This window comes from Mastomys coucha, unplaced genomic scaffold (assembly GCF_008632895.1).
Source record: "Mastomys coucha isolate ucsf_1 unplaced genomic scaffold, UCSF_Mcou_1 pScaffold7, whole genome shotgun sequence".
Taxonomy (NCBI): domain Eukaryota; kingdom Metazoa; phylum Chordata; class Mammalia; order Rodentia; family Muridae; genus Mastomys; species Mastomys coucha.
This window is the reverse complement of record NW_022196913.1, coordinates 87129982-87142863: the sequence shown is the minus strand read 5'-3', so window position 1 is coordinate 87142863 and position 12882 is coordinate 87129982. Positions and strand designations below refer to the sequence as shown.

At 33.6% G+C, this 12882-nt stretch overlaps 1 protein-coding gene across 6 annotated transcripts in view; it reads left to right on the top strand.

Annotated features, from left to right (window-relative positions):
• The window catches only part of Csmd3 (CUB and Sushi multiple domains 3), a 1179548-nt gene that overhangs the window by 122259 nt on the left and 1044407 nt on the right, over positions 1–12882 (top strand). For all 6 annotated transcript variants that reach the window (XM_031358937.1, XM_031358936.1, XM_031358940.1 and 3 more), the window contains exon 2: positions 2979–3201. In XM_031358937.1, coding sequence (XP_031214797.1) covers positions 2979–3201 — 223 coding nt within the window. The remainder of the gene's footprint in view (positions 1–2978; positions 3202–12882) is intronic.

Here is a 12882-nt window from a genome sequence, read left to right as displayed (position 1 = left end):
AAAGGAGAAGGATGTTTATACAACTTTTGTTCACAAAAGAAAAAGTGAATAAATGAATATATTATTCATTCTATTACATTGATTCAGAAAGCAAATAGCAGTGAATTAGAAAGGCAAGCAGAAGCTTTCTTACTCTAAATAGAGCTTTTCATTTGGTTTTTAAATTTGGTTACAAATCCCAAACAACTAAATAAGTATTCCTGTGCCCTTTGTGATATGAAGAAGTATACTAGTAGTGGAAATTATTGCTACTACGGTTTTCCATGTGCATCTGTGATTTCTTGTGTGCTCACCTCTGATCAACAAACTCCTTAGCCTGTGTTCCCTATTGATTTTCTGACCATCTGTGACTAAGACACAGATTGGGGTTATGAGACATTCTGTTAGGAGACTTCTTGTGATTAGAGGAATATTTCAGAGGTGAGCAGCCAAGGAGTATGCTTTAGACACAATGTTGTGATATAATGTAATAATATCACTGCTCTAAGTGCCTAAGAGTTTCCAGTCACCTCATGTCTCCTGTAATTATTGTGAGTTAAAATATGAGCAAAACACCAAAGAGCTTGAATTTCAAACTTTGTAACTTGTACTTGTTCTTCTTCTACTCAATAGAACATATATATATATATATTTTTTCTTGTTTCTTATCTTACATATGACTACATATATATATGTAGTCATATGTAAGATAAGAAACAATTGGTACATGAAATTATCAAGAGAAAACTCATTGGATAGGAATATCCTTAAGAAAAACATAAACTAACCAACTTAAATAGATACTTATTTTAAAGCTTATCTTGTAAAATATATGTAAAATATATTAAATTCACAGAAAAATTAAAAGGTATTCATATTTTTTTTAAAAAAATGTACATAGAAAAGAAAACATTTGGTAGCAGGGTAAATTCCAAAGTCACTGAGTGGTGATATTTATTTTTAACATTTAAAATTCTATCTGATTTTAAATTACTTTATTCAAATTTTAAATCTTAGAAGAATACTTTGTTTTAAAATTATAGTTTCATGATTAATCTACTTAAAAGAAAAATAAATGAAGAATTTAGAAATAGGAGGGCATTAAACATAGGTGAAATTTTTCATTTACCTAAAGAAAATAACATTTGCAGGGTATGAATCGGTATCACCTTTGCAAACGAGCAGACAAAGCATTGAGTGTTATTTTAAGCTGTATGCCCTTTGTCCAACATCATCAGGGCTATGTGGCTTGAGAACATAAAAAACAGCCCATAGATCAGATTGTACCTAAAGGGATTCATGCTTGCATTTTGTTATGAAGTTCAAATTGGAAACTGTTCAGGCAGAAAACTAATAGAAATGGGTGATAGCTAATTAACCTAAGGCTTCAAAGTAATTGCTCTGCAGGAAGCAATTTGAAAGAGACCTTTTAATATTTATTTATTTATTTATATGCTTTAGAAAATCATAAAATACCCTATTTGACTTTTGATGAATTAGCGAAAAATATATGAATATAGGCAAGTATTGACTTTTTAAACTTCTACCTGATCTGAATTCTTGGTAAGCTTTTTAAAAAGCCAGAATGTAGCAAGAATTTCATTTATTTACCAGGATTAGCACTTGGACACATACAGACCTGTAGATGTAGACTTCCACGCTAAGTAAGGATCAAAGACAGTTATGTATATATTCACCCAACCATGAGACAGGTTCTTAGGAGCAGACACATTACCGTTAGCTAATCTAGAGTAAATGGTTGTTGCATGGTGAACTGATTCACTAAGCAAGCACAGCTGCTGCTGTGATTTGAGGCACAGAATGAGATATTAACATTGGAACATGGCCCCTTGTCTGCCCCAGTCTCTAATTGTGCTTCTTAACTTCTGTACATGTCTTTGCATCTTGATCTGTATATACAAACAAACTAATTAGCCAAAAATATAGTAAGCTGTCTAATTATCTCTGAAGGCATGCCCTCATAGACTTCTCATAGAAGTGGTGCAAATATTAAGATCATTGATATAAAATGTCCAGGTTTAAACACACACACACACACACACACACACACACACACACACACGCACACGCGCTGTGTGTGTGATGGAGACCTCATGTGTCAGTACCTGTCTATGAGAAAAGATTGGGCTGTTGGGCAAATGGCCCTGGGTCTGCCTGCCTCTTCTGTTTATATTGATGTCAAAGTCCAAAGCATCAACTTGCTACCAAGTTCGCGGCCCATGGATTTGTTGATTAAAGTAAAGTAATGTATATATATGTGTGTGTGTGTCTGTGTGTCTGTGTGTGTGTGTGTGTCTGTGTGTGTGTATGTGTTTGTGTGTCTGTGTCTGTGTCTGTGTCTGTGTGCCCAGGTTTAACCTTCACTTTGGTCTTGTTAGGATTACATTTCTTCTTAATTTAGGACTACCATAGAATGAACCAATCAGTCTTACAAAAATTGAAACAATTACATAGACTGTATTTCTCAAATCCTCTTCTAGTAATTTGAGCACACTCTTCTAAAACACTGTATAGGTTTATCTGAGTATGTTTCAAAGCACATTATGCCAGAATGGTGGATTTAATCATTTTAGACCTATAGCACATTTTATAATCTATTTTCAACACTGTTTACTTCTCCCCAGAATTAGATTAAAAAGCATCTGAAGGAAATTGACGTTTGAAACTTTTATTAGATCAAAATGGATAATGAATCCAATATAGTGAGTGATTTTTTCCAGTGATTTACAGTTATTAAATTAAGGATGATAAACTATAAATCTTTTGTTTTTCATACTATATATCATATGGTACATATATATGCTACACATGTTTATAAAATTTATCTAGCTCATAAAACATCATTTAAAACTTATCACTATTGATCCTAAAGAAAACCAAACATTTAAAAATTGAAAAATTTTAAAAATTCAAAACCAAAATGCCTAGTGGGTTTTTTAAATTTTTCAATAACCATGTCTATTTGTCTTTTGTTGCAGGATTTATTTATACATGTGGTGGAACTTTAAAAGGACTTAATGGCACCATAGAAAGCCCTGGTTTTCCATATGGATATCCAAATGGTGCGAACTGTACGTGGGTAATAATAGCAGAAGAACGAAATAGAATACAAATTGTTTTTCAGTCATTTGCACTAGAAGAGGAATACGACTACTTATCTTTATATGATGGACATCCTCATCCTACGAACTTTAGAACAAGGTTAGTGAATTTTTAGTGGCACACAAGAGATAAATATAATGAGAAGACTATATGTTTCACAGTAAAAACATAATTTTATGATTTGCTATAATAAATTTATATTGAACAAGTAAATACTATTCATGTGAAAGTGCACATTTTATTTATTTTTTCCATAGGTCTGACTTCCTAATAATAGTTATTATGACTTTCCCACCGGTAGATAAATGTTGAACCTGAACCTTTAAAGTGTTTATGGTATTTGTGGTTTTAAGTTAATTAACTTAAGGCTTCATTTATTGTGGTTATAACTTGGGGCAAAATAAAATTATACTATTAAAGGTGCCTTTCAGAGGTATGAGTTCAATATATTTTGCTATAAAAATACTTTAAAATCAGTAATTATGTAGTGGAGAAATACAATGATTTCAGAAAATGTTTAAATAACTGATGAACACATTTTTTTTACACAAAGTTAAATCTCATATTTCTAATTTTGCATTAGGAATTATGTATACATTCACATAATTTTTAATATAATCTTTTATTTTATGTGTATAAATGTCTTACCTGAATGCATGTATGTGTAGTTTATGCATGTACATCTTGCAGAGGCCAGATGTCACAACTCTTGAACTTGCATTACCATATAGGCACTATAGGAGCCAGGTCCTCTGCAAGAATGACCAGCACTCTTAATAGCTAAACCATCTGTCCAGTCCTGATATTTTCTATTTTTGAAAATAGTCAATTAAACATTAAAAAGTGTTCAAATTTTTCCTAAATTGGTGTTTTAGAATGTTATTTTAAATAAATATGCTTTATTTACAATAGAGGATTATTTTAGTTTAGATAAAGTCATTATTTTAAAAGAATTATAGCTTGGAAAAAAAAAACAAAATCAGAAAATACGTATATACTCCCAGACTTCGGTGTTTACATATAGATTATGGACAGTCAAGATTTTCTAGTTTGTAATTGATAATATCCTAAATAGATAATATTAGCCATTGAAGGATGCTTTCATGTTTTAATGTGATAAAAATTATTTTGTAAGTCTGTCACTCTTCCTAAAGGTTGATACTATGTTCTTGTTTGTTTGGTTGGTCGGTTGATTGGTTTTGCTTCAAAAGAAGCTCTTCAACATTAACTTTCTAAACTTTCATTATTCTTTCACATCTTGAAATTGATCATTTGTAATTTTTCTTTAATTGAAAATAGTCTTTTTTTCATACAATATAACTTGAATACAATTTCCCCTCTCTGTACTTCTCCCATTTCCTTCTCATCTTCTCTCCCTTCTTGATACACTCACCTTCTGTATCTCATTAAGAACACATTTTCAGAGATAACAACCTAAAATGACAAACAAAATATATTATAATATATATACATATATACATATATGAAGCAAAAAATATATCGAAGTTGGAAATATCAGCCCAACCAGAGGAAAAGAGTCCCAAAAGCAGGGGCAAGTGTCAGAGATCCACTATTCACAGTCAGGAATTCCATAAAAATGATAAGCTAGGGCTGGTGAGATGGCTCAGCGGGTAAGAGTATTGACCACTCTTCAGAAGGTCCTGAATTCGGGTCCCAGCAACCACATATTGGCTCACAACCACCTGTAATGAGATCTGACGCCCTCTTCTGGTGCTTATGAAGACAGCTACAGTGAATTACGCCAGAGTCGGAGAGAGCGGGGCCGGCAGAGGTCCTGAGTTCAATTCCCAGCAGGCACACACACAATGGCTCATGGTCATCTGTACAGCTACATTGTACTCATACACATAAAGTACATAAAATAAATCTTTAAAAAATAATAACCTAATAGTTACATATGCATAGGATCTGAAACAGTCCTTTGTAGGCCCTGTGTTTTCTGCTTTAGTATTTGTGAGCTCATATTCCTATCTACCTTTCTTAGTTGATTCAGAGGGTCTTATTTTCCTGTTGTTCTCCATCTCCTTTGACTCTTATACTCCTGCCCCCTCTTCCTCATTATTTCCCGATCTCTGAAGAGAGGAATTTGATAAAGATCTCCCATTTAAACTCCCCACATAGTGTTTGGCTGTGGGTCTCTGCATTTATTCTCATCTAATGCCTGAGGAAGTTTTCCCAATGACAGGATAAGGCACTTAACTATATAAGAATGTAGCAGAACATCATTAGCAATCAGAGATTCATGAGGACATGTATTAAAAACCTATATTTCACCAAATGGGAAAGAAATGTATAATTTGTTTCATAGATACCATTTACCTAAGTAAAATCAAGACAAGATAAACAAGGTAAGTAGACCTATAGTCCCTAAAAAATTATAAGCAATCACTAAAAAGTGTGAACCAAAAAATGCTGGGGCAAGATTGTTTTAAGTCAGAATTCTCTAAGAAATTCAAACAAGAGTTAACACAAATGCTGCTCAAATTATTCCAACCCCATAGGAAGAACAACAATATCAACCAACCAGAACCCTAAAGCTCCCAGGGACTAAACTAGCAACCAAAGAGTACATAGGGGGGAACCATGGCTCAAGATGGATATGTATTAGAGGACTGTCTTATCTGTCATCATTGGAAAGGGAGCCCCTTAGTCCTATGGAGGCTTGATGACCCAGAATAGGGAATGCTAGGGTGCTGAGGCAGGAGTGGGTGGGCAAACACTGTCATAGTGGCAGGGGAAGGGAGGAGGGGATAGAGAGTTTGTGGAGGGGAAATTAGTAAGTGGGGAAATATTAGAAATGTAAATAAAATAACCAATAAAAATGAAAAAAGTTAAATTATTCTATAGCATAAAACAGAAAAACAACTTGCATATCATTTTATGAGGTTACAGTTCCCTTGATATCCAAACCATATTATAGATCAATTTCCTTTATAAGCATAAATACAAAAACAATAAAATCCTTGTAAACCAAATCCAAAAACACATCAAAAAGAGCATACACTATGATCTACTAGGCTTCACCCCAGAGATGAAAGGATGATTCAACATCCTTGAAAAGACAGTTTCCAACTTCATATGAAAAACAAAAACAAGTATAGCTAGAACAATCCTGGACAATAAAAGAACTTCTAGAGACGTAATACTTTAGTATAAATAATAAAAACTTCATGGTGTTGGCATAAAACAGACATTTTAATCTATGGAACTGTATTGAAGCCCATATATAAATTCACACATATATGGCCACCTGAATTGTGTTAAAGTCAGACATGCACACTGGAAAAAAAAAAGTACCTTCAAACAAGTGGTCCTGGTCACTCTGGTTGCTTACAATTAAAGAATACAAATAAACAAATATCTATCAATCTGCACAAAACTCAATTCCAAGGATCAAGGGCCTCATAAGGAAACCTGACAGAAGACAAAGTCATGAAATAGCCTTCAGCATATTGGCACAGAAGACAAGTCTCTGAATTGAACAACTAATGCAGGCACTGATATCAGTAATCAACTTTGGGGGCTTTTCCTATTGACAATCTTCTGTAAGTAAAGGGCATGCTCAATAAGACAAAGCAACATCCTACATAATAAAAATCTAAGCCAGGGGGTGGTGGCGCAAGCCTTTAATCCCAGGACCTGGGAGGCAGAGGCAGGAGGATTTCTGAGTTCGAGGCCAACCTGGTCTCCAGGGCAGCCACGGCTATGCAGAGAAACCCTGTCTCAAAACAAAACAAAACAAAACAAAACAAAAAACCAAAACAAAAAACCAAAACAAAAACAAAAAAGTTTTAAAATGAGGAAGAGATCTAAAACATCATGCAATATCTTATTTTCTCCATCTATGGTGATTGAAATTTTTGTTGGATGTAGTAGTGTGGACTGACATGTGGTCAATTACATTCTTTAGCATATCTTCTTAGGCCCTTCTGGCTACTAGGGTCTCCTTTGATAAGTCAGTTGTAATTCTAATAGGTCTGTCTTTATGTGCGACTTGTCCTTTTTGCCTTAAAAATTTTAGTATTTTTTGTTTTGTCTGTATGTTCAGAGCTTTGATTGTTGTGCTGATCGAATCTATTTGATGTTCTGTATGCTTCTTTTATAAATTTAGGCATCTCTTTCTCTATGTGGGAATTTTCTGCTATGATTTTGTTAAAAATAATTTCTAAGGCTTTTGTGATGACTTCTATTTCCTCTTTTCCTCTATTCTGAAGTTTAGTCTTTCAATAGTATCCCAGATTTTCTGGATGTTTTGTGACAGGAAATTTTTAGATTTAGCATTTTCTTTGATACACGCATCAAATTCTTCTATTGTATTTTCAATGCATGAGATTCTCTCTTCCAATTTTTATACACTGTCCATAAAGCTTGACCCTGTAGCTCCTGTTCATATTTCTAAAGTTGTAATTTCCAGAATTCCCTCAGCTTGTGCTTTTGTTATTGATTCTTTTTCCAATTTCATTCTTTGAACAATATTATGTTTTTACACTGTTCGTGCATATCTGGGTTTCTTTAAGAATGCATTTATCTTCTTTTTAAGGAACTCTGTCACATTTAAAAGGGCTGTTTTCTCATATTTCTAATATGTTGAAATAACATAGCCTGCTGTGTTAGACTAGCTAGGCTGTACTACTGAAGAATTATTGTGTTGGCTGTTATTAATTGAGTTTTTATGCTGGCAGCTAGGAATCTTGGTTAAGGATGATTATAGGTCTAGGTACTGATTTCTGGATTTGTCATTATTAGTGGGATGTGTTCCTTGATTTTTTTCCTTCTACTCTGGAGTTTCAGAATTTGATAGCTATGTGCTACCTGTTGTCCTACCCTGTTCAGCTGATAAATTCACAAGGAAAGCCTGCTATTGTTGGAGCCTGGGATCTGAGATGAGTCGGAGGAAGAAAGACTGGAAGAGAAAGTCTTTGTGATACCTCAGGAGTGCAGTCAGAGATAAATTGGAGACCACAACAGGTTTCTGGCTACAGAATTTGGCATAATGGGGGCACTGGGTCTCTGGAGCAAAATGTGTTGGCCTGCCTTTAGTCTATTTGCTGTCCCAAGAGGAATGGTCCTTGGATTAACAAGTGTTGACTGCTGGAGTTAGGGTATGATACAAGTAACAAGTGTGAGGAATTTAGGTGCAGATAGTTTGTAAGATCCATATAAGGTATGGTCAGAGGTGAAGGAAGGCTTCAGTGTTCCTTTGTAGTGCTAAGGAGGAGTTAGGAAATTCGATCTGGTTTAATTAATGTGTGTTTTAAATAAGCCTTGCATGTTCATTGTTATACTATACTTTGTTGTAAAGGGAGTTATGAGGCAGATGACATTTCTAAAAGTAATACATTTATTACTGTAGTAAGTTTCATGTTCAAGAGCTGTTTGGGCAAGCTGTGTTTACTAATGCTATGCAATATAACAGTGAGAAAATATTGCCATCTTAGTGTGAACGTCTGGCAACTTTAGAGAAAATAGATAAAAACATCTGCATAGAGGTAACATCTCATTAATACAGATTTAAGGTGTTTCCAGCCTGAGTAGAAATTGAATCTGCTTTAATTGTTTAATAATATTTGTTTATAAGGTGAAAAGTTTACTAGACTGATTAACGATGGGAATATAGTTTTGATTTATTTTCACATTTTAGCATCTTTTACTGCTTCTGATTGTTGACCATCTTAAGTAACTAAGTTCATTCAGTTGTATCATTTTACATATACACTGTGTGGCATCTGTTTTAGACAATGTCCTTTCATTGACATTGCAAATGTCATTAAAGATGATGTTTACTTTTAATGATACAACATCAAGTTAAGATAGAAAACCTCCATATGAGCCTGTATTAATGAACATGAATGGGTAGTGGTGAACTGATATTTTCTTCCCATAGCTGTATGTATCCAACCAATAACATAGGCCATAAGAGGTTACATATTTTTTTAAGAATTTTGCTAAAATATTATGCATAAAAGAAGAAAAACTTTGAAGATTTTCTTTACATCAGTGATGCATTTGTACAAATATAAAAAATAAACTAACCCTTTAAATAATGTCTGATAGTTTATAGATGTATTGGTAATGGTATTCATTGTTCACACATCTATCCTCTCAAGGTATAAGAAAATGCAATATTAATTTATCTCTACTGAATATGAAAATATCAACAAACATTTCACCTGAACACACAAGAGTATATATCTTCTTCCCAGAACCTCAAAACTAATCACATACTCAGTCTCAAAGCAAATCCCAACAAACTTACACACAAAAAATTGAAATAACTCTACATTTTATCTGACCAACAGAGATTAAACCTGGACTTCAATAACAATAGAATCAACAGAAAGCCTACAAACTCATGGAAACTGAACAATTGTTTACTGAATGAATACTGGATCAAAACAGAAGTAAAGAAATAAGTTAAATCCTTCCTAGAATTCAATGAAAATGATTACACAGTCGACCCAAATTTATGGGACACGATGAAAATTGTGCTAAGAGGAATGTTCATAGTACCAAGTGCCTACATTAAAAAAAGGATAGATCTCATATTAGCAGCCTAACAACATACTTAAAATCTCTAGTATAGAAAGATACAAGCATAACCAAGAGGAGTAGATGGTAGGAAATAATCAAACTGAGCTAAAATAAAAGAGAAAAATTCAAAGAATCAATGAAATGAAGAGATGGTTCTTTGAGAAAGTCTCCCATGTGGACTAACACTTAGACACATTAACTAAAAAAGAGAGAGAAGATCCAAATTAATAACATCGGATTAAAAAATGAGAGCATAACAGGAGACACCAAGGAAATCCAGAGAATAATAACCTGTATTCAACAAAATTGGAAAAACTAAAAGAAATGACTAATTTTCTCAATAGATACACCTTGCCAATGTTAAATAAAGCTTAGGTAAACAACTTAAATAGACATAGAACTGGTTAAAAAATAGAAGTAGCCATTAAAGTCATTAAAGTCTCCCAACAAAACAAAAATCCCAGGGCCAGACAATTTTAGTACAAAACGGTACCAGACTCTCAAAGAAGAGTTAACATTCTTCAAATTATCCCACAGAACAGAAACAGAAAAAAATAGTACCAAATTCATTTTTATGAGGTCCCAGTTACCCAAGCTACACAAAGTTTGAACAACGAAATAGAATTACTGACCAATTTCTCTTGTGAATATAGATGCTAAAATACTCAAGAAAATACTTGCAAATGAAATCCATGAACACATCAAAATGTCAATCCACCAAGATCAAGTAGCCTTCATCCCAGAGCTATAGGGATAACTCAACATATGGAAATTAGTAAATATAATCCATCCCATAAATAACATTGAAAAATTATGAAAAATGTTTGAGAGATTAGGGATACAAAAGACATATTTAAGCAGAATAAACAGTTTATGTCTATAGTCAATGTCAAATTAAATGGATATAAATTCAAAGAAGTTCCACTAAAATCAGAAACAAGACAAGGCTTGCTCTGTATCTACTATTTTAAAAGACATATGTAGTCATGTGTGCAATATTCTAATACTTTTTTCACAGTAGATGTCTATGTTCTCTGCCACTTACAACCAAACTTTTCCTTCTTCCACTGTGATCCATGATCACTGGGGAGAGAGGAATGTCACAGATATCCTATTTAGAGCTGAGCACTTCCCTAATTTTCTATGGATTGACCAATTGAGGGTATATATAATAATGATCAACTATTGAAAAAAATAGAAAGATAAAAAGAAAGAAAGAAACAAAGAGAGAAAAGCAAAGAAAACAAATGTAGCTTATTTCATGAGAATATTTGGATAACTGACAACTACCATGAGAGAGATAGTCAGTTCTCCTCATAGATGAGGTCCCAGAAAGATTATGAATACTCTATCTTATGGTTCTACATCCGTCTACATATATACAAATAGTACTAACTTGATGTAGTGGATTGAATGCTGTGAGATTGAATCTGCAAAATCTGTCGGAAGTTATACCCATGGGGTCTCACTCAAATAAGCACCTAAGTAATAATAAAAGAAATTTTTTAAAAAGACAACTACCTGCAAAACTTTATATGAAAAACAACATTTTAAAAATAAATACATTTGACTCAAAAAATAGAGGATGAGAAAAATAGACATGCTCACATAAAAAAAGAGGAGGTGTATGAGCCCTCAACTCAGGACAAAGAACTGCAGGAAACTTAGGAATGATAAATGTAGGAGACATAATCTTTCCCAGAGAGGAGTCCCAAATTTGTTATCTAATACCAAATGGTAAGCCCTGAAAACATATGTGAATGAATATATACATATACATTGTACTGACAGCCATTTTAGAATATTTAGAAATATATTTAGCTAGTTGTATATATTTTGAAGTATATATGCATATACATAACATGATTATATCACACATACATATATGTACGTATATATGCTGTATATGTAACAACAACTACAGAAAAAGAAGAAATGACTATGAAAGAAAGCAAGAGGTAGAGTAAATGAAACAATTAGGAAGGAGAAAGGGAGTGAATAAATTATGCAATTGTAATTTTTAAAAATGTTATTTTTACAAAGAACACATGAACTTGAAAGGAAAACTGTAGCTGATAGAAGAATTGAAGGGGAAGTTGTGTGGGACTGGATTTTATAAAAATACATGATAGGTATGTATGAAATGCACAACTGCAAAACAAAAGCATGAACTCTTAGATTTTAAAAGATAAGGTATTTGGATAACTAATTTATTATTCTCTTCCCACTTCAACCTGAAAATTGAAACCAATACCTAATTTACAGAGATTACTTTCCTGCATGTATGCCTATTCACAATATGCATGCCTGGTCTTTTGGAAGTCCAGGGCATAAGTTGAATCCCCTGGTATAGGCATTACAAGTATGAATGGTAGGAATCAGACCTGGGTCCTCTTCAAGAGCAGCCAGTATTCTTAACTGCTGAGCCCTTGAATTCAGAATTTAATCTTACTCTGTCTTCTCATTAAAGGTAATAACCACTATTAATATCATCCTTTAAATAATGGTAATAATAATAATCTTGCATCACTTGTCCAAAGCAATTCTGCTAAATGTAGAGCAATACATACTATTATTGCAACCAAATGTATCTGTGTAGAACTTAATGTATGTTGCAAATATCAGTGCCCAACTTAGTGAGAAAAACTGGGAAAGAGAATTCCAACAGTCCCTCCAGACTGTGCTTATCCACACAATTTGCTGTTTCATTAGAAGCTGGCAGTGCTACTGGCAGAGTTTGACTTGTCTGTGCCTTCACTCCCCATCACTCCCTGTGTTCTTGCCTTTTTCACTTTCACATGGCATCACATCCTCAGTTAATTCATATCCTTATGGTTCAGCTGCTGTTCTTTCTTCTAAAAATTTATATTTATGTTTCATTACTTTTTATGAGTTCGAGTCATTTTTTTTAAAATATAGCTTTCTAGATATATATCATAACACTGCAGAAATGATGGTTGGAAGATCCTGCGAGTCTTTGTAAACTACAGAGATGTAATCAGACTCCCAGTCCAGCTTTATATCACTACAATAATTCTCTTAATTTCTACTCATTAGTGCAAGAGTAGATGGATACCCATGGGCGGGGAGAATCCACCCTCTCAAAGGAGGAGACCAGTGGAGGATGAAGGGAGGGACTGGGATGGGAGTGGGGTTGGGGGAGGGGACGAAGATAGAGCAGTGATTGGGATTTAAATGTAAAGAAGGCCAACTTTTTTTTTTTTTTTT